The 21,976-nt window shown below is 46.1% G+C and overlaps 2 protein-coding genes and 1 long non-coding RNA gene across 5 annotated transcripts; 2 read left to right on the top strand and 1 right to left on the bottom strand.

Moving 5' to 3' along the window:
* Nucleotides 1-1,014: 1,014 nt before the first annotated feature.
* LOC127766871 (uncharacterized) lies at nucleotides 1,015-3,913 on the top strand. Its single transcript, XM_052292038.1, has 3 exons — nucleotides 1,015-1,707; nucleotides 2,144-2,491; nucleotides 2,600-3,913. Exons 1-3 carry the CDS (start codon nucleotides 1,222-1,224, stop codon nucleotides 3,227-3,229), a joined length of 1,464 nt encoding a protein of 487 aa, XP_052147998.1. The 5' UTR covers nucleotides 1,015-1,221; the 3' UTR covers nucleotides 3,230-3,913.
* Nucleotides 3,914-10,904: 6,991 nt separating this feature from the next.
* On the bottom strand, nucleotides 10,905-11,576 carry LOC127766332 (pectinesterase inhibitor 9-like). The gene has a single exon (XM_052291406.1). It carries the CDS (start codon nucleotides 11,574-11,576, stop codon nucleotides 10,905-10,907), a length of 672 nt encoding a protein of 223 aa, XP_052147366.1.
* Nucleotides 11,577-16,872: 5,296 nt separating this feature from the next.
* LOC127766873 (uncharacterized) lies at nucleotides 16,873-21,623 on the top strand. Of its 3 annotated transcripts, XR_008016298.1 has the most exons (7): nucleotides 16,873-17,238; nucleotides 18,259-18,304; nucleotides 19,037-19,132; nucleotides 20,516-20,729; nucleotides 20,818-20,932; nucleotides 21,109-21,270; nucleotides 21,398-21,623. It is a non-coding gene; the product is annotated as an uncharacterized LOC127766873 (long non-coding RNA). The 3 variants fall into 3 exon arrangements; XR_008016297.1 differs by having other exon boundaries at nucleotides 16,874-17,238; nucleotides 21,109-21,623; XR_008016299.1 differs by lacking the exon at nucleotides 20,818-20,932 and having other exon boundaries at nucleotides 16,874-17,238; nucleotides 21,109-21,623.
* Nucleotides 21,624-21,976: the final 353 nt, after the last annotated feature.

Genomic DNA, 21,976 nt, shown 5'->3' with positions numbered 1-21,976 from the left:
AGGGACATTCCACAAGTTAGCCCATATGTCTACTTTGGCCCAACATTGCTCCAGATCAAGATGGTTCGTCATCTCAACACGCTCATAGCTCGTGATGCTGCTACTAGCCATCGCCCCGCCGCCACTCTTGGGGAAGACAATTTACTGGGGAAGATGGGGGTCAGGGTGTTCCACCGTTGAGTAGCTATGGCAGCCGCCACAACATGCCATAGTGGTAGGTTCTTCCCTGTTGCACCGCATTCACCATTTGCTCTAGCGGGTCCACGTAGATGAACCTTGCTTCATCTTGTGGCTTCGATTCCTTTTCCATAAGTGTCTCATCGTTCCCTATGTCGATCAATTCACGTGCGATCAATTTACATCGCCAACAATGAGGGCTCTCACCAAGCCAAGGGCCGAGGCCCAAGGTTTGGGCCGACCCAACCTATTCTATATTGCATTTGAATTACCTTTTGAAAATAAACATAGAAGTGTATGGGCTTTTCTTTTTGTGCGACGGCCTTGGCGGCCAAAGGCCTAGGTTTCCCGACCGCCAATTATCTCGTGACAAGAACGCAATTCTTAGCACTAATTGGCTACATGCGTCACGCAACCAACGCTCTGTGGTGCGCCTTTACAGGCTTGTCGTGTAGCATAGATAATGATTCGCCGAGCCAATCATCATCACTCAAAAGGAACGCACGAAATTCCCGCCAAAATACTGCCCTTGTCGTCACTTGCATGGAACACTACGTATCTGTAGACCGGCAAATAAAACTAGAACATACCAACATTTGCTATGTGATGTTTTTACCTAGAAAATAACCATTTTTGGAAGCAAAAGCAACCAAGATACTTATACCTAGGTAAGTAGAAAAGATATGCTCTAGTAAACTACTAGGAAGAGGACTGGAGGAGTAGTGTTGGTGGAGCAAAGAGGGGGTGAGTTCACCATTGGAGGTGAGGGGAAGCGGCAGCCGACTTGTGTGCGTATAAACGGCTTCTCTCGCTGTCAACACAACACACACCCCTGCATCCATTTCCTGCGTCCAGCTAGCAATCTTTGCCTCCCTTCCGGCCCCCCTACCCCACCTCTCCCCTTTTTTGCCGTCCAAACCCCTCTCTTTCCGTATAAATTCGCAAACCACCCCTCGTTCCACACTAGTCCACACACCAAACGCTGTTTGTCTCGCACCCCCGTAGTTTTCTCTAATTGCAAATAGGTCCCTGTCCGTCCATCCCATGGAGCGGAGGAGGGGTGGTGGTGGTGGTGGCGGCGGCTTCTTCGCCGCGCTGCGGGAGGAGGTGGCGCGCGGGCTGTCGCCGGCCCGGGCGCGCGGCCGGAGCAGGTCGGACGCGGCGGAGCTGGCGGCGGCGATGAGGATGTCCGGAGGCGGCGGCGGCGGGGGTGAGATGCTGGCGCCGCTCATGGAGGGGCCCGATCCGGAGTCCGGCGACGGGGAAGGCGGGGGTGGTGGTGGGGGTGGCGGCGGTGGAGGTGGTGGGGGTGGCCGGGGCGCGCGCGGGCGGAGAGGGGAAGGGTGGGGGCAGTGGGTGAGGGGGCAGCTGTCGCGGACGCCGTCCTCCGTGGCCGCCGCGGCGGCCGGCGCCGGCGCCGCGCGGAACGACCTCAGGCTGCTCCTCGGCGTCATGGGCGCACCGCTCGCGCCCGTGCATGTCTCCGCCGCCGAGCCGCTCCCGCACCTTAGCATCAAGGACACCCCCATCGTAAGTGCTTCCTCGCGCTCTCCTCCTCCTCCTCGTTGACAGCGCAGCACTCTCGGTGTTTTCCCTTTGGCGCTCTAGATTCGGTCTAGTCGAGTGTTCGACCAAATGTTCGAGCCATAATTTCCATGGATGGATATTTTTTAGTTCTCTTAATTCGTGAATGAATTCATGGTACTGTATACTGTAACAATTTTTTTTACTGATGATTATACTGCTCTATTCTTTTTCTAGAGGAATTAAATAAATTTATTGACGTCATTACTGATGTCTACATATATGGTATGACAAATATGTTGGTTCTTTAGGAAATGATATGTGGAAATTTGTTGTAGTTGTGCCTTGATCCAGGAATGTGGGTTATCTGCTGTAAAACATGGTCAATTTTTTTTACTGTTAAGTAGATTGTAGAATTTGTTCTTAATGTGGTTGTCTACAGGAGACCTCGTCGGCACAGTACATACTGCAGCAATACCTGGCGGCCTCTGGTGGGCAGAAGCTTCTTGCATCCGTGCGGAATGCGTACACTATGGGGAAGGTGCGCATGGTGGCCACCGAGTTTGAGACTGCTGGCCGCCTTGTCAAGAACCGCAATGCTGCTCGCTGCGCTGAGCCAGGCCGCTTTGTCCTGTGGCAGATGGCTCCTGAGATGTGGTACATTGAGCTGGCTGTCGGTGGGAGCAAGGTGCATGCAGGCTGCAATGGCAAGCTCGTGTGGCGCCACACCCCATGGCTCGGTGCCCATGCTGCCAAGGGCCCTGTTCGCCCTCTCCGTCGTGCACTTCAGGTATGACTGCACTGCTTGGGCCACACCTTGTACGTGGTTTGCCTCTGCCCATTCAGCCATGGGAGAACCTTAAGTTTTACTCAAATGTTTCGGTCAATGTCTTTATAGGGTTTGGATCCATTGACCACTGCAAGCATGTTTGCTGGTGCGCGCTGCATTGGGGAGAGGAAGGTGAATGGGGAGGATTGCTTCATTCTGAAGCTGTGCACAGAACCTGAGACCCTTAAGGCACGCAGTGAGGGTCTCGCAGAGATCATTAGGCATGTTATGTTTGGATATTTCAGCCAGAGGACTGGCCTTCTTGTCCATATTGAAGATTCACACCTGACTCGGATCCAGTCGACAACCGGAGGAGATGCTGTTTACTGGGAGACTACCATCAATTCATTCATCGAGGATTATCGTCCAGTGGAAGGTATAATGATTGCACATTCTGGGCGCTCTGCTGTGACCCTATTCCGTTTTGGTGAGGTGGCCATGAGCCACACCAAGACTCGTATGGAGGAGGCATGGAGCATTGAGGAGGTTGCGTTTAATGTCCCTGGTCTGTCCATGGATTGTTTCATACCACCCACTGATATCAAGTCTGGATCTATTAGTGAAACTGTTGAGCTTTCTCATGGTGAGAAGAGCAAGGTTGGCCCTCCCCCTGGCCATCGTGCCAAAGTTGCTGCCTTGGAGAAGGCGGTTGATGGGAAAGTAGCATGGAGTGGAACCATACTTGAAGATCACAATTGATCTGCAGTCTGTCCATACATGCTTCTTACATTGCAGTTGACTGACTTTGATGAATGTAGTGTAGGTGATAAACAGGTCGAAGGAGGATTTGGAGTTTGTAGAACCAAATGCCCTTTGTGTACAGGGAGCACCATGAGGTATTCACCAGATCCTGCATATCCTTGAGGGTGATCTGTGTGAATAATCCTTTCTAATCTCATCCTGATATATGCGTAGTAGGTAGCCTCGTTTGCTACCTCAGGCTTTTTGTCAGTGCCATCTGAAAGAACATGGTGCGTTCTCCATTCCAGGTTCCAGCCACATGTGGAAGGTCCATTGTGGTAATGCTGTTTGTTCTCCTTTAGCAATACTGATTAGTCATTGGTGTCAGTGGGGAAGAAGTATTTCCTCGCTGGCAGCCGACAGTGAATTAGTTGTCAACTTGTTGCCATTGACATCCGATTGGCGGGTTTAGTTTTCGTCATCACATCCAATTGGCGGTTCAACATGCTGTGCTTGGTGATGCTTCCTGGTCAAAGCTAACTTCAGAGAAAAGTAGAACCTCTAAAATGGTTGCTACTTCTTAGGTTTCTAATTGTAAGTTTTTTTCCCTTTTGAACCTTCCTTTGCATCTCTCTTATTTATCATGAGATGAAGGTGTACTCAACAGAAGTTTGATGTAATCCAAAACATTTATGATTGTGATGGGTTGAACTGTTTGTGATGTCTGCTGCCCTGCTCACACCCATCTGTTTTGAGTACTTTAAAAATGATTTTGGCTCCCTATGATGTTGCATTGCAACAGTGTGACATCAATGTGGCTTTTTGGTCTGCTTGCATTTTACTTTGGTCTGCAGTATGTTGGGGGGAGTAATGATTCATTACTATGATGGCATGGCCCCCATGTGCTTCTTCTAGTATACCTCCCCCAGGTGATGTGTTGATACTGTTGAAATTGTTGATGAAGTGAGCTTTGCAACCATGGTAGCAGTACGTATCCTTTTCTATCGCTTTGCTCCATTCTTCGAAGCTTCAAAACCTTGATACCTTCTTGCCCCTGGCATTAATGGAATTGCACTCCCTTCTTATTTCTTGATGTGAGCAATAGTTTTATTCTTAGGGGTGTGTGTTCTTCATGGGGAGAAGAAACCACTGTCTAAGATTGAGGAATACTAATATTCTCAAGTCCACTGTCTTAGTCCTTCCTCACCTATTGGGAACTTGGAACTCACACACACCCATCCTGCAAGGTCAAACTGTTGTATATTCTGGAGCTTGGCAACAGTTATCCTGTCTACCATTGTAGGCCTTCGTTAGGGTTTTGGAGTTTTTTAGTGTCCGTTCCGTCGACGTCTTTTGTCGCTCTTTCTTTTTTAACTTGTTCTTCCTATGGGAACTGGAGCATGTGCATTTTCTAATATACAAGTGCACTGCAGAGCCAGTTTTTTCAAGTCAACGTTCGACGGACGCTGGATTTGTCTTTCGAGAGTAATCTGAGCTATGAGCTGGTTTGTTCGATCAAAACCACGCAGAAATAATGGGATCTTAACTCTGCAGTCTTGTTCTATTTGCATTTGTAGTCTTGCTGTTGCTGTGCAAACCGATGCATAACAAGAACTTTTACAAGTAGGGCTGAAACCGGTACGTAGCTAGGCCGGAAGACTGAAATTTTTCTATTGGGCTTCACACAAACAAATAAACCCAAAGCTGTGTTTTAAATGGGAATGGAACAAACGCTGCAAGTTTTAGGGGCAGATTTGGTTCATTTCAACGACACTTCTCGGCCAAATCTTGTCTACGGTGTGTCTAGCAATTTACTCGCCTCACCTTAGACAAAGTTTGGCAAAAGAAACGTGCCTAAGACAAGTGTGCGGAAGTTACAGCAATGAACCAAATGTCTTGCCCAAGAAACTATGTCGTGCCTAAGCCCAACGTTTGGCAACCAGCCAGGAAAGCCCTTTCGATGTATACTTACCATCGATACAAGCCTTTACAAAAAATAAATCAGGAAGCAGGATGGCACTTGAAGAGTATTACAGGTTTATACCAGAAGCTCAAATTTTTTGGTCCAAAGATTCAAACGCCTCTTATTAGATACAACTGGAGCGGTTGTCCACCCAAATGGATAAACAAAAAACAGGTAGGTTCATTTGGAACAGAAAAATAGGCCAAACTGAAGACTTGGGCAATACCAGCTGTTCCTTCACCTGCAGATATGGTAAGGTTAAGCAAAGTAAGTACTTCCATAAACAGGATACCTGAAATTATGAACTCCAATTTGACATGTCATGCATGCAAAGAAAGGTTTCCAAATTTTACAAAATACGCCAAATGACTATCAAGCAAAGAGTATGAATGATGTTGCCTTCATGTTTTTACTTGCTACCTATGGTTCTAGAAAAAATAACAACAGCAATTCCCTTAGGGCTTCAAAACAATTACAAACAAAAGCAGCAGCTGTACAGCTTGATTTGATCATTGCAGTGCATAGCAGAAATGCACAATTCAAAACATTCACAAAAAAAGTTCAACATTGACAAAACATTTTTTTTTCTGGAAGCACACTAAGATAAGCTTGTGTCCAATGGACAACAAATTTGCTCAATGAATCCTTAAGTACCTCAATAAACAAATACACATTCACAGATGTTAACAATTTGAGCGTGCTGAAGGTAATATGAGCTGCTGATAAAATCAAACAGAGTAGGGCATATAGCCAGCCAGCCAGGTCAATACAATAACAGTTTCTGAGATAATACTCCCAGCCCCAGAAAGTATACAACACCCATGAGTGGCAAAAATACCATTGATGTGGAAGGAACCATATACAGTAACTCCAAACAGTGGTTTGATCATAATTAGTTGGGCTCTGAAGCATCAGATAGGTTTGAATTACAAGGATACAAGACATTTACATTAGTGATTGGAATCCCTTGTGCAATACTCAACAAAAATTTAAATCACAGTTAGCTGGTTTAGAAATTGATATGTGATCAGCTTTTGTTTGAAAAATAAAAGGGAAGCAACAATAAATGGATCTACAGGTACATGAGCACCTTGATTGAGGAAATTTTATTGATATAAATATCTAGAAAATGCGTTCGTGGAGTAAGAACCACCTTTCCTTCCGTATTACAGCATTTCATACACCCTTTCCAACTTTTGCATGAAACTATTTTTCAACATTCGTATATTATTAAATAGTAATCCCTATGTACTGCCCAAACATTATGTTCCAAGACGTATCACAATAATATTAGGGAAATGCTACGGGACGGTTTCCCGTTCGGACAGGATGATCATCTAAGGTATCGGCTGATACCCCGTTTGGACATGATGATACCTCAAGGTATCGCCAATACCTACTAGGTATTGGCATACCTGGGTATCAGACGATACCTCTGAGGTATCATCCTGTCCGAACGGGATACCGTCCTGTAGCATTCCCCTAATATTATGAATAGGATTGGAACGCAGCATTATTTTCCTTCGCACCCTTCTTTCTCTTAGAAAAGAAAACCTTATTTATAAAATGTAGCGTCAATGTATTCTGCATCCTTTTCATACTGATTACGAATGCCTGGATGTAAAGAAGCACATTTATCATTTGTGTATGTTCCATTCTTCCAAGTTTAGAAGGTAAAATTAGCACACTAAGAACAATCGGGACTTTCTGCTACCCTTCAAAAGGAAACAGGCTACAAAAGCACATCTGTCTACAAAAAAGAAGTTGAATTGTACTCTCAGCCATGCTTTAAGAATTAGCCACTTGCTATGCCCTTAATGCATTTTTCAGAAAACTTAGGCTATCTTGATCACGGAGCAATATCGATGAGCAAAGTTGCCTAATCCTCACCTTCATGGACTAATTAATAATCACATCATAGAGAATGTGCCGCCAGAAGATTCCTACATTTTTCCCCCCTAATCCTATCTCCTGATTCCCCCCAAATTACTCTCCCGTTTCGCGGGAAGTGATGTTGCTGCAATCCTAGCGATTCGATTCAAATCGAAACCAAATCACACCATACCATGCCCAGCTTAAAGCAGGAACAAACAATAATAACCCCCAAATAGTTTCTACAAACCAGATCTACCGCAGGACAGCGGAAAGAACCAGATCTCAGCCGGAGGGGAGACGAGATCGAGGAAGGAGGCGCGCGGGGGGATTTACCATGGAGGCACGGATCAGATCAGTGCTTCTTGTGCGCCTGGACGAACTTGGAGTTCTTGAGGTCCTCCTCGGTGAAGCCGGCGGTCATCTTGGTGATGATGGCGCCGGTGACGGCGAAGCCGGTGAGGAAGGGCCAGCAGCGCTTCCACTCCCTCCGGAAGAACACCGGCCACGGATCGAAGCGGCTGAAAAACATCCTCGATCTCCTCCTCTTCCTCCTCCTCCTCCTCCTCCGCGGCGGCCTCGGTGTGGTTGGGGGGTCAAGAGGTTCTTTCGCTTTTTTCTCGATCCGAAGGGGGAAGAAGCGGATGGTGGTGGTGGTTATCGCATCGCGTTTAGGGTTAGGCAGGGGGCGCCGCCGCATGGAGATGGGCCTCGCCTCTCCTCCACGTGGGCCAGATTTTAGTGGGCCTGGAGTAGTTCACATGGGCCGGGTCAACTAACTCCAGTGTTCACGGGCTTTTCAAACCAGCCGACCTGTCCACGTGTCATGTGAAAATCGGATTTTTTTTTTAATTATTTTTACATTTTTTTAGGCAGTTGTCTAGCAAATCCCTTTTTTTATTGAAATATTTACAAAAAAAAAATTGCTTCATTTTTATAGAAACACAATATAAATGCAAGTATTCACAACGTATGCACACTCACACCTATGAACATACACATACACACCTGCCCCTATAAGCACCTCTGAATGGCTGGGATGGTATATCTTTAGATTGACAAAGTCAGCACGGGCACCTCGCTATCAACGGATACGTCGCATACTATTAAAAGAATAATTAGTCTTAAATACGAGCACCCATGTCTAATCTAGAATTTGAACCTGAGACGTTCTTTCTAAATCGCCCTTCCACAGGATATTAAGGATCTAAATATAAACTTTTTTATTTGTATTCAAACCCTTTTCGCTAGTTTTAATTGTTTAATAAACTAGTAATGCTTGTTCAACACTTCAACTGATTTTAAATAGAAAAGTAATAAACCATAATGTTGTTGATCTCGATGATATGTAAAGTTTATTTTTATCTGATATCGCTTAAAATGTAGTGTTGTTAAAATAGGTTTTAGATTTTGCAACGAATATTTGGACATCTAAACGATCTTAAATGAAAAGGTTTGTTTCTGACATCTCGTGAAAATGGTTAGTAATAACCACTAACTCTAAGTTTTGGTATTCCATTTTGTATTCTTTCATTTGCTTTTATATATTATTTGATAATTGAATTTGGTACTTAAGAACCATCAACAATGTTCTTTTTCTCTCATCTTTGCATATGGCTCTCTCCTAGCGGTGTCTCCCTCTTCGTGCTAGCCGAGCTCGACCAAGCATGCGATGGTTGGAGGTCGAGGAGGCGAATGCAGCGACCAACCTCGAGATCCATCGCCATGGAGACCAACCTTCGGATCCATAACTTGAAAGAGAAGCTCGCAATGGTGGTGGCCCTCTTCCCGCCCACTCCCTTTGTGAGCTCGTGCATTTTGCTGGTTACCGTCCTCCCTTGCTAAGGAACCTCGAGATCTATCGCACCAACCTCGAGCGAGCTCGTGCTGTGCGCTTGGTCGCCGCCTCCATTTACCCCCAAGGGAATCTGCCTTTGCTGTCCTTCTGGAATAATTCAAGCTCTACCGCCAAGTCGCCATCTCCGTTGTTATGCCCAAAACTTTAGTTAATTTTTAGACTATTTTATGTATAAATCCCTGTTTAGGAATCAAGTCAGAGTACGTAAAACGATAAATTAATATACAAATCAAAACATAAATAACAAATCCTCATTAATTGTTGAATACTTGAACAGTGATAGATCGGAGGATTGAGTAGAGATGACATGCAGTAAGGGCATCCATAATATGCATATAAAATGGGTAGTAAGAAATAAAATACTACTACTACCAGGTTGTATATATTATGGAAGTAGTAAGTAATAAATACTAGGTAATATGCTTACTACCTAGCCATAAGCAATAAACAAATGATTTCTCTCATCCCTCTCTCATGGATAATGGTTGTGGGGTCCAGCTTACTACCCACTTTTGTTATTTCACCATTGTAGCTACAACAACAACTAATACCCACTGACACATGGCCCACCCTTATTCTTAAAGTAGGTAGTAAACATTAGTGATGCCCTAAGAACGATGAGCATACAGAGATCTTGTTCAATTTTATCACCAAAGCAACCAAACCTAGCTGAAACATCAATATAAGAAAAAAAATTATGTTGGCTGTTACTGCATTTGTTTCCTGTAGTTATAGTGTAACCATCACACCAACAGATTAAAGTTTCCATTACTGCTGACTACTTAACGTTATGCTAGGGTAGTGTTTGGTTGCTGGGATAGGATGGGATGGGATGGGATGAACCTATTTTTATAGGTGTTTGGTTCAGGGGTGAGTGGGATGGGTTGGTCCCTAGAGAGGAATATTCCTCTCAGATCTGGGACCAACCGATCCGGCCAAAACTGGCGGACGAACTCGTCCCAAGTGGGACGAGCGAACGGCGTGAATGAGCGAGCACGCTCGCCGCCCTGCTCGCGCGCTCGTCCTTGAGAGACAGCGGCGGACCTCGGTGACGGCGGCGGCGGTGGGCTCGGCGACGGCGGCGGCGGGAGGCTCGGCGACGGCGGCGGTGGTGGGCTCGGGCGATGGCGGCAGTAGACGGCTCGGGCGACAGCAGCGGCGGTGGGCTCGGCGACGGCGGCGGCGGGGGGCTCGGTGGCGGCGGATCCAGTGGTGGGAAAGGCGGCAGCGGCGGATCCGGCAATGGGGAGGGTTGCAGCGACGGATCCGGAGACGGGGAACTCGGTGGCGGGCCGACCGTGCGTCATCGCGCTTCTCCGCCCGCCCGACCGTGATGGTGGCCATGCTCGCCCTCCTCTCCACCGGCCTCTCCCTCTCCCTCTCCCGCGCAGACCTCGCCGCCGTCGTCGTCGCCGAGCCGCGGCTGCTCTGTGCGAAGGCCGACACCATCGCCGCCAGCGCTCGGTTGGGTCATCCCGTCTGTTGTCGTCGCGCTCCTCCGCCCGCTCGGCTGCGATGCCGACGCCGTCATCTCCGCGATGCTCGCGACCCAAGTCCCCGACCAGACCAAGCTCATCGACACCATCAAGGAGGCCGGCGGCGACCACGTCCGGAGGTGAGGGCAGATGCGGCGTCAGCCATCGTTGTTGCAAACGGCGTTGTCGGTGGTTGCAAACGGCGCTCATCCCATCCCTCCCTTGTTCCTTCAACCAAACAAAAAATTGGGATCGTCCTATTTTACAAACCAAACACCCGAATGGAATCATCCCAATCCTAAAATCAGGGATGGTTTCATCCCATCTCACCTAGTCCCAGAACCAAACACACGCTAGAAGTACCATCCACGCGTTTCTGTGGGTCTGAGAAGTAAAATTTCTGTTTTACGAAATTTGACAGTGCTTCAGATCATACGTACACAGGTGAGTGTTGTCCTCAAACTGCCCAAGCAAAAGCAATGAAGAAACGGAACCCGTAGCTGAACAAACAGCTGGGCTTCATTTTCAGGCGCTAGTACGGATAAGCATGTGGACGAGCGCGAGCGCGATGCTGGTGTGCTGCATGGCGCGGCGCACCCCGGCGCGCAGCTCGGCCCTCACCGGCGTCGGGGCAGACGCGGCTGGCCGGAGAGCGTCGGCGCACGTGCCCTCGTACGTCATCGCGACGCTCAGCAACGTCTGCGCGTCGCGGACGCGCCACAGCACCTCGGGCCCGGCCACGGCCCGCTCGACGCCGTCCAGCCGCCCCGCCGCGCGCGCCGCCAGGTCGGCCGCCGACGCCACGGCCTCGGCGCAGTCGCCGAGCGCGCCGTCGGGGGACTCGGTGGTGCCGGTGGTCGACGGTGACGGGATCCGCCCGCCGAGGCTGTTGATGGTTCCGGCGGTTAGGTTGGCGGAGGGGACGGCGAGGCGGGCATGGCTGTAGCCGACGGCGGCGGCGTACGGCGAGAGCGCCGCGGTGCAGAGGCGCGGGTAGAGCGTGCGAGCGCAGCAGCCGCGGACGAACTCCCTGTCCTGATCTCGCCGCGCGCCAGCGCCGCCGCCGCCGAGTTCTCCCGCCGGCGCCGCCACCGGTGATACGGCAGGAGCAGGACTCACCATCGCCGGCGTGGAGGTCGCCGCAGGTTGCCACGAGCCGGCCGCCACGGCGAGGAGTATCACGAGAGCAAGAAACATATTATCTGTTCGTAGTTGGCAGTTGCAGCGTACGTGGGGGAGGTGTGTGAATGATGGTACACTAGTGTGCTCCAAACAAATACTACTATGGATGCATGCAAACGGAATTATTGTACGTGGAGAGATAGCGATCCTGTGGATGCGAAATATGCCGATACGTACAAATTGTCTAGCTAATTGATGCATTCATACAGTTGTGCTAGCTTCTCATCGTATGGATGCATCATTGTCCCTTGTATGGATATCCTTCATTTCTACAGCTTTTGTTTTGCCTTTTCTCTCTTTCCCTGACATAAGTCGATTTGGCGGACTGTATTGTATAAGAAAAACTCTTATCCTTCTAATATATTGACGCGTAATTCTTTACGCGTTCGAAAAAATAGATATCCTTCATTTTTTTTTGCATGCATGTTGTTCAAATAATGATAAACATGATCTCGGTAGCCAGGGACGTAGCTAGGGGTAGTCCCGGTGGGTTCGGGACTAACCCCAAATTTGGCCCACAGACCCCCCCAAAAAAAATTAGGCCCAAATAGGTTGCTTGGCCCAAATAGCCCAGAAACATTAGGGTTGAGGGACTTCCAGCCACTCAGCGAGTCATCGTCTCAACCACCAGCGCCACTTCGCCCGAGCCCGATGCCGCCAGCTGCCAGCCTCCGCGACTCCGCGCCGGCGCTGTCTCGGCTGGCCGGCTCCCCCGTTGTCCGCGCCGGCGTTGCACCATCCCTTACCCTCCTTCTGCGACTCCACGCCAGCGCCGCCACTGCCGTCCCCTCCCCTCCCCGCGAGGCCGCCACTCCGCGTCTCCGTGCCGGCACCACCCCGCCGTCCGCACCGTCCCCTTCTCTCCGGCCTCCCCGCCGTCCACGCCGACGCCGCGCCGCGCCGCCGTCCCCTCCCCTCCGTGGCTCAGCCCAGGTAACGTATAGCTGCCTAAATGGTTAAATCGAGTTGTGAAGGTAACGAATAGCTGCCTAAATGGTTAAATCGAGTTGTGAATTGTGACTAGAGATTAGTGAGTACGTGAATATTTGCACATTTTGAACTTGCTTGTTAAGTAAGCTGCTTATGGATGTTGGAAGATATTATTTCTATCACATTTTCACTAAATTTGTATTTGTATATCAATTTTATGGTGCAAAAGAAAATTTTACCATGTGACATGACAGTGCGAACTAGGACTACTAACGAAAATTTCCTGGCTACGTCTCTGTCGGTAGCAGCAGATCTGCTGGCGATGGCCACCGATCGAAGGTGGCGACAAGCAGCAGAGAGGGCAGTCGTTGTGCACGCGCCCATATCTCAGGTCAAGGAGCATACTGAACCCGCATGAGATAAGGCATTTTTGTTGTATGTGAAAATGTGTTTTCCAGTATATATTCTTGCAAGTAATTTTATAGGGGCTATGCCATCAAAAATGAAAAAAAAAACTCTAGTTATCAATTATATATAAGAGTAGCACTAGTGCGCATAATATTCTGCTTCTTCTATGATAGCGTCAAAGATCAAATGTGGATAGCTGATAGATGTGAAGATAATATATATAGATTAGCCAATCCTTTATTATAAAAAATATTATCATTTCAGTAATACCAAATTGATCATAGACTACTGGCCCCCAAATAAAACCATTTGTTTAAGCTGGGCACTCCCATAAACCAATTTCCAAATATATTTTTGGCGCTCCGAGAAGTAGTAATATTGAAAGCAAAGAATACACATCCCCGAGAAAAACGTGCTATGTTATATTCAAAGAATATGGGTTGGTTGTCTCTTGCACACTAAAAAACAACATTGCTTATCACCTCGCAACTCCTTTTCGCAAGGTTATCCTTTGTTAGAATTATTTTGATATGAAACAACCAGAAAAATACTATGATTTTCAGTGGCACCTTAAACCTCCTATATAAGAGATCCTCTTGCGGACCCTCACACTAGAGTTCACAATCGCATCATACACCGAGTGAACCGAAAATTGCCATTTCTATACAGAGACGTGACCAAACGAAGCAATCCTTTTTCACTTGACATCCATCCGGTTCAGGAGCATCGATCGCCAGCGTGCTCGAGCACATGGTGTGCAACACATGGTTAAGCAGGTGAAGAACTGGGAGAAGTTATATATCCGTGCACTAGCCGGCTAGCTCGGGGCCGTCTTGTACAGCCAAGCTTTCCCGTCATTGGAGGCCGACGACGGCGACGATCGATGGCCATGTCTACCACCTTGAGCACAAACGTAGTGTCCTTGGAGAGCAGCACTGCATGTCGCAGGCGGCCACGATCTCGACGCCGCCGGCCTGCACCGCCGTGCACCGCCGCAACAGGCGCGCGCGACCACCGGAACCGTTCGATGGGCTTGAGCGCCGGCTGCATCTCCCGGAGCAGCTCAGGCGCGGGCGTGGGGTCGTCCCGGCGGCCGCCCGGCGGGGACGCCCGGACGGAGCCGTGGCAGGGTTCCATGGGGAGCCGAGTTCGATGCCCATGCAGAATTGCGGGCTAGTGGTGGAGAGCTTGACACCGAGAGAGTCGTTTTGTACTGGTTTTAATATTTAGAGGAGCCGATATACCTGAATTTAGGACTAAATTGATTCGATTTGGCTAAGGCCAAGAGATGAGGGAACCAGAAAATATAGGTTTGAATTGACATAAAAAAAGCTTGCCTTTCTTGGTCTAGGCCAGGCTTTATTAAGGTTATACAACCAAAGCCACTCCTAAAGTGCCTCACTAACTAAAGACACTATTTAGGAAACTCATCTCTCAATAGAGGACACCCCTAATGAGTTCTTCAAAATCTGAGACCATTTGACGAATATACTTTAGCCCACAATGGGTGTCCCGGCCCAAGGTAGCCCTAAGTGAAAAGTTCCGAAAGTACCCCTCCCTGCTAGCCCATCAGCCCACCGGCGTGCTCCTCTTTTCTTCCTCCCCTCTCCTCGTCTCTTCTCGTCTCCTCTCCTCCACTCCGTCGATTTCTCCCTCTCTCCTCCACGCCGTCGCCAGCCCACCGCCGCTCATTGCCGTCCGCCTCACTTGTGCCTCACCAGATCCGTCCGTCTCTCCTAGGCCTCTCTCTCTCTCCTGCCACCATTCGTCGTCGATCTCCCCCTCTCTTCCCCGCCGCTCATCACCATCCACCTCGCTGGCGCCGAGCGCGGTGGCGGATGGCAAGTGATGCGCGGGGTGGCCGATGGCGAGCGTGGTTGACTGATGGCGGGCGAGCTCCACCGCTCTCTCTCCCTCTCTCTGTTGTCGTTGTCCTCCCCGGCCTCCTCCACCTCGCGCCGTCGCCAGCCGGGGGCAGCAGATCTAGCGCCAAAGCTAGCGGATTTGGCCCTCCCGCGGTCAGATTGGGATGGAGACGATGGCGGTGCCGGCGGTGGTGGGCGCGGCGCCGACCCCTCAACCCCGCAGCTCCTCGTCAAGCTCATTGGGCGCATCGGTTGGTGGCGGTGCGGATGGATCTAGCGGGGGAGATGCATCTGGCTCCGACCCCAGTGACGGCGGACGGCGAGGCGGAGAAGGAGGCGCGGTGCAACGAGACCGAGGGGAGAGCGAGAGTGAGGCGAGGGTGCAAGGGAAAATTTGGGGGAACGACGCCGTGCCCACGAGCTCCACACATGCTCAACGCGGCGCCTGGCTACGACTCCCCACGAAAAGCTGGCGAGGCGCGAAGAGAGTCTCATCCCCTAGTAGAGGGATACATTCCATTGCGGGGGACGCCGTGGACGAAAAAGCAAACGGCCGTCGACGGAGGGCTAGAGATACTCTCCAGGGGCACGTATTGAACATGCCCTTAGGGTTCTTGAGGCTTTCTCTGGCCTTCTCAAAGTTTTTGGACTTTCTTGGATCAAGCTGAGTTTGAACAAGCATATGCAACATATCGTTACCTAACCGTCACATTTGAATTGCTATATATCTGTTGAAATTTTCGTTAAAAATAAGTCGATTTGCTGACAGCGTTATTATTTAAAGATTCGTGCATGTGCCTTCAAGTAAAAAAATGTCTCCAGTGCAGGGAATTGAACCGATGATGTCAGGACGCCACAACATGTCTCGCAGTTTACAGGCAAAATATGTAATTTATTTTGTTATTAGTTTACGTTTAATACTTCAAATATATTTTCGTATACCCGATGTGACACGTCAAAATTTTTCACCCCTGATCTAAACACAACCTATGTTATCAAGGCCAAAGCACCAAAAGAACACGCCTTTGAAATCGATCAAGCAGCAAAGTGCATCGATCGCCCCTGCGACTCAAACCCCACGGAGGAGGGAGAGGCAGTACCCCCTTGTCCAAAAAAACATCAATCCTACATACGAACCTGGACACATGTGTGTCCAGGTTCATAGCTAGGAATTCGTTTTTTTGGACGGAGTAGTATGTTTTAGGGTTACAACCACACGTAAACTGCTCTTGTGTACGTGGGTGCCCCTGGAATATTTGGAATACTAAGGAGGAACTTAGTATCCAATATTGATAGATAAGAAGGAGGCCATCGTTTCGCTTATTGACGGAATAAGCGAAACGACATAGTTGCAAACGAAAAAAAATGGTAAATAAAACTTTTATATGTGTATTCTTAGCGATCTAAAAGCATATACTGAAAAATAAAGTATGATGAAAAAATCTCAAAATCAACTCTAAATTTAAGGCTAGAAAATGGTGAGAAAACCTACATTCAAAGGATTCAAACTCAGGCCCAGGCCAGCATGCTGCCAGGAAAATGGTGAGAAAACATGCCTTCAAAGGATTCGAACTCAGCCTAGCAGCGCTAAAAAAGAACAGGCCCATTGATGGCCATGTGCCAATAGGCGATCGAACATGGCCTCTGTGTTTTTTGGGCCCTATATAAACATGAATGTCCACTTCCAATTGTTCAGCTATTGCAATGCAAACCCAATAGATAGATGGACCAACAAGGCCGAGACAAGGTGTGGCACTATTAGGTTGTGTGATCGCATAATTTGTACCTCCTGCTGCTGCGCGACGATCCTAATTCCGTGCTGCGCCGACTGCCGAGACCGAGACATCGATCCCAAGTCCACGCGCGGCAACGGGGAGGCGGTGATATAGCTTGCTGCTTGCAACAATAGCACTTGAAAATGATATCTTGGACATGATTAATTATGAAGATATAATTGAAGATTTTATTTTAAGAAATACTGGACGAATGATCTTCTTATCTTATAGTTTAACAAATGGTTTCAATCATCCTCTCATTCTTTCATTTATCACTCAACGGTTGAGATTATCTTGCTGAGATTCAACGATCGAGATCGCTCCCACCTCCCACCACCCTAAATCAGCGCGCAACTCTCTCTCTCTCCCTCTCAGATCCGCTCGTCTCTCGCTCTCCCAGATCCGCTCCTCTCTCTCTGAACCGCATCCCTCCCCTGCCGCCGTAACGTTCCCTGCCACCGCCCTCATCCCTCCCTGCCGCCGCGCCCGCACCTCTACGGCTCTACCTTCGCCATCGCCATCATGCTGCACCACCTGGAGACCGGACGCCGATCAACGCCGGACGCCGACACGACCCTGGATCAACGCCTCACCAACCGTCGACCCTGATGGCCTGACCTTATAAGGACGCCAACACGATCCTGATGGCCTGACCGCTGTCCCTGCTCGCCACCCATCTCACTGCCATCTCATTTCACGGTATAGCTCAACACATCATCAACAACATATTATTATCAACTGCTCCTCATCAACTGAGATTCAACCTGTACAAAACTTATCTGATTGTATCATATTAGACTATATTATTACTTTGTAACAGATTCATCTATTATTCCAAATGAGCGAATGTTCCGTGACTCCTTATAGTTTTATTTGACAGTTTCTCTGTTGCTGAAAAGAAAACAAATCTTGCTGACATGCCATATCAATAGTTCTGACTTTCCATCATAGGGCAACAATTATGGTTAAAACAGTTGTAGTGATATTATTTTTGTAGTTCAATTATGTTCTGACTTTCCACAAATTCTTTTCAGTTCAGTTTGACCAAAAAAACGTTCCTATCGTACTGATATTGTTTTTTAGCTCTAATTTACCAATAGAAAGCCACATTGCAAGGATTCATATGGTCTCAATTGGGTTGTCGATTCAACAAATATAATTCAGATTGGTCTGGATGGAATAATACCATGCATGATTGAGTTATATCAGCTCTGCACACTGTTGGAAATCTCGGAAGAACAGCCATGCAACCCATTATAACCAGTATCTGGTGAAAATATGCATGAAGAAAACATGGATAACAACTACATGAAGGTGGCAAAAGTTTCTTCCTGTAAATCAGATGAAAAATTATAATGATAGTTAGAATAAATGATTCTGAACTTAACTCTGAAAACAGCTTACAAAGGTTGATGAATAAATGATTCTGAACTTAATTTCAGAGCATCATGTTCCTTGTGAATAGATAATATAAACTTCAAGCAACTATTATATGCTTTATTCCATCGATTATAGATACTTGCACATTGTGTATAACTCATGAATGCGTAGGGTACTCCATGAATGGGTTATTTTAGCTGCACATGTACTTATTTTCCAGTTATTAATTATTTAATTATTCTCTTGATTCTCTGATATTAATTATTCTTTTGCACCTTGTATTTACCAATATAGTGATTCCTGCAACAAAATCCTTGACATCTCAAATACTTCTTGCAGGTAAAAGGCTTGCTGTTGCTGCCCACTGCATGCCCGCTGGCCGTAGGTGAGTCCTGGAAACCTCCTCTTGTGTCAATTCCATTCAGTTATGTATCTCATCTCTCAAATATATGTGAACTGTGCTTGATTATGTGCCTCTGGTACTGTTTATTTGTATTTGTGTGGTCCTAGAAACATCTAAATTATTGTGGACATGATCTTATCTTCATTTTAAGTACTTTCTACAACATTTTGTGATTTATTTGGTTTCTGCCAAACTGAGATCAACTGATACATCTATTGCAGTACATTATAAGTCCACCTAATCAGATTGTGACTTTCAATGAGTGACCATGTGATTGTGGGAGCATCTTTTTCTTTCTAGGGTATTTGAGACAATTTACATTTGTTAAGATCTCCAAAATCAGATTTTTGATCTTTCAGTTATTTTTTCACATTTGCCACATGTATAGCAGTATATGACGATTCGAATTTCAAATCATCAAGTGTACGGTATTGATGTGACAATAGGGGAAGTATGGGATCAGAGAATTAAGCATATATATTTACTGTACTTCCACTGTTATACTATACTCCATCGTTTTTGTTCTTCTGATGATTGGATTTCAACATTGGTTCTTATCTTTTTTTTGCGGTAGTGTCTGAGTTGTGATTTTACTAATGAAAACATCCAAGCTGAATGAAGTTGGTTTTGCTGTAGCTGTGATTACTGCATTTAGGAGGTCAGCGGTATTTTATTTTTAAAACTCCCTCGCTGATTTTGTTTCATTTCATTTAGGTAGATACTGAGCTAAATATATACCAAAGCAAAATTCTTCCTTCCCTATCAGTGTTGCTCTCCATCAGGATCGTCCTACTGTCCGCTCTCTCCAAGGTGAGTCGAAGAAATCTTCTCTTGTGTCAATTCCATGAAGTTATATATCTCATCTCTCAAATATATGTGAATTGTGCTTGATTATGTCCCTCTGGTACTGTTTATTTGTATTTCTGTGGTGCTAGAAACATCTGAATTATTGTGCACATGCTCTTATCTTCACTCTAAGTACTTTTTACAACATTTTCTGGTTTATTTGGTTACTGCCAAACTGAGATCAACTGATACATCTATTCCAGCAGATGAGAAGTCCACCTAATCAGATGGGCAGGGTTGGCTTGGTTCAATTTAAGAAATCTGAATTTGGCAAATTTAAGAAATTGGTTCAATTTACGAGCAGCATCATATTAGAAATACTGACATACTCGACTGCAAAACTATTTTCAAGACTAAACTGAATTGGAGATTGATGTTCCCAAGTACTGTGATAAGAATTGAGATAGTGTGAAGTGCAGGAAACCAAATAGCACTACTACAGATCCGGGCTTCAGTGACGGGTCATCTGTGACGGGCCAACGCAACTCGTCAAAGATGAGTCATCTCTGATGGGCCGAAAAAATATCCTCTTCAATATATTGCTACTAGGGAGGACCCATCACAGATGTATCGTTTACTAATAATTAGCTCTTCAACAGAACCTGTTGCTCATATATTTGACATGGTTTTGTACAGTAGATAATAATCAAGATTCAGTAATGAGAGTATAGAAGATACCTTGCTGCACAACCATATTGTGGTGTATTATAACATTTAAATATAATATGTGTTTGGTGATAGGAGAGTTATTTGTACCCATCATTCACGTGGTTGAATCTGCTCTTGAGTTATTCTTTTAGTCCTGAGTTTAAACATAGTGACAGGAGTGTAAATGCAGTGGAGGAAATCGTGTATTTAACATTGTAGATTCATGTGCCATTGGCTCATAACTATGTTTAATAGTTTTCATTTGGTGCCACATTAATTTTATCTGGGCACTTACGATGTGAAAAAGAGTTTTACAAATTAAATTGCTTGTGCATCTATTATGAATTATGGAATGATTACTATTATGGAACGTGTCATGGTTAATTTTCGGTTGTCCTAACATGTCTTGTCATCCTGATTGTTGGAGGATACGCCTTTTTTTATTACTTGATTTTAAATGTCACCGTAGCGTTAGCACAGGTCCATTAGGAACTATATATATTAGCTGCGCATTGTGTACTACTCATGAATGACTAGGGGAACTCCATGCATGGGTTATTTTGGCTGTACATGTACTGCTCCAAATTGAGATATTTTCCAAATTGAGCTATTTTCCAGTTAGTAATTATTAAATTATTCTCTTGATTCTCTGATCCCTAGAATATTAATTATTATTTTGCACCTTGCAATTACCAATAGGGATCCAGTCCAGATCGATCTCGCCCCTCATCTCCATCTCCACGCCGCCAGATCACCATCGCTCGGATTCTGGTGCATATCGTCGCCAATCTGATCTCCGCACCGCAACTCCATTGCATCCCTCGCCGGTCTGCTCCGCCAACACGTTGTTGCCACCTCCTCCGCCTCAAGCGCCACCACAGCCAACCCAAATTCCCTCCGCCACCGAGAGGAGGTACAGAGCAAGTTAATTTTTAATAAACATTAAGTTGTCCGAAATGTAGAGCACTAAAATGTGCATTGTTATTGTCCCTTCACATTAGTGTCTCGAGCATTGATGCTGAATAAAAGGAGGATGGGGCCACAACACTTGTTGCCACCTCCTCCGCCTCAAGCGCCACCACAGCCAACCCAAATTCCCTCCGCCACCGAGAGGAGGTACAGAGCAAGTTAATTTTTAATAAACATTAAGTTGTCCGAAATGTAGAGCACTAAAATGTGCATTGTTATTGTCCCTTCACATTAGTGTCTCGAGCATTGATGCTGAATAAAAGGAGGATGGGGCCATTGGGACCATATTATAAAATTAACATATGTCGGTATCTATTTTCTAGAGCCTGTATTCTCGCAAGGGCAGCTTTATGTTGCATTATCAGGAGGGGTGTCAAGGAAAACGACAAAGATTTTGGCAAAGCCTAAAAAAAAAGTGGACCCCACAAGAAGGAGCACAAGAAATATCGTGTATAAAGATGTTCTTGATTGGTGAACAATGACGGGTAATAACACATGCTTTTAAGTTTTGTTGTAAAAGATCATTTCAATATTCATGGTTTACATTCATGTTTTAGAAAAATAAATTAAAAATTTGAATCCTGCTGACAATTATCATTTCATTTTGTATAGCACGTCAGGAGAAACATATACGCTACCACGTGATTGTCACTGGAGTAACTATTTATGTTTTTTTCTTCAACCTTAATAACATCCGTTCTATGTGGAAATGTAATGCCTTTAAAATATCAAAAGTTTAAAGTCATTGTGGTGTTATATCCTTTTCATTTTGAGCTATCAAATGCCACCTCATAGCATTAGCATGGGCATGTAATATAAAAATAATTATAATATGAAAATGCACTATATTATATAAAAACTACCACCCACTTGTGAGGCATTATAATTACGCAAATATATACACACACGCACGCTACATACAAAAAGGACGCTTGTGAGATGAGTAAATATTGATATCAACGCCATTGTGAATTATTTTGCGTGTCTCGGATATATGCATTATATATCATATTATTATGCAATATGACTTAAGGCATAGATATACGCATTATCATATATCTGTAATATCATATAATTATGCATTATAACATGGGGTATAGATATATGCATTATATATCTGCATGAATTGGTATTTCATATTATTATACTTTACGCGAAATATATTTGATGTATGACATAAATTGAATTAAA

This window comes from Oryza glaberrima, chromosome 3 (genome assembly GCF_000147395.1).
Source record: "Oryza glaberrima chromosome 3, OglaRS2, whole genome shotgun sequence".
NCBI lineage: Eukaryota > Viridiplantae > Streptophyta > Magnoliopsida > Poales > Poaceae > Oryza > Oryza glaberrima.
This window is presented reverse-complemented; position numbering and strand designations above follow the sequence as displayed.

Coding starts and splice junctions, on each gene's coding strand:
- LOC127766871 (XM_052292038.1), top strand. CDS start 1,222: ATGGAGCGGAGGAGGGGTGGTGGTGGTGGTGGCGGCGGCTTCTTCGCC. Junction 1,708..2,143: donor GCATCAAGGACACCCCCATC/GTAAGTGCTTCC, acceptor GGTTGTCTACAG/GAGACCTCGTCGGCACAGTA. Junction 2,492..2,599: donor CTCTCCGTCGTGCACTTCAG/GTATGACTGCAC, acceptor ATGTCTTTATAG/GGTTTGGATCCATTGACCAC.
- LOC127766332 (XM_052291406.1), bottom strand. CDS start 11,576: ATGTTTCTTGCTCTCGTGATACTCCTCGCCGTGGCGGCCGGCTCGTGG.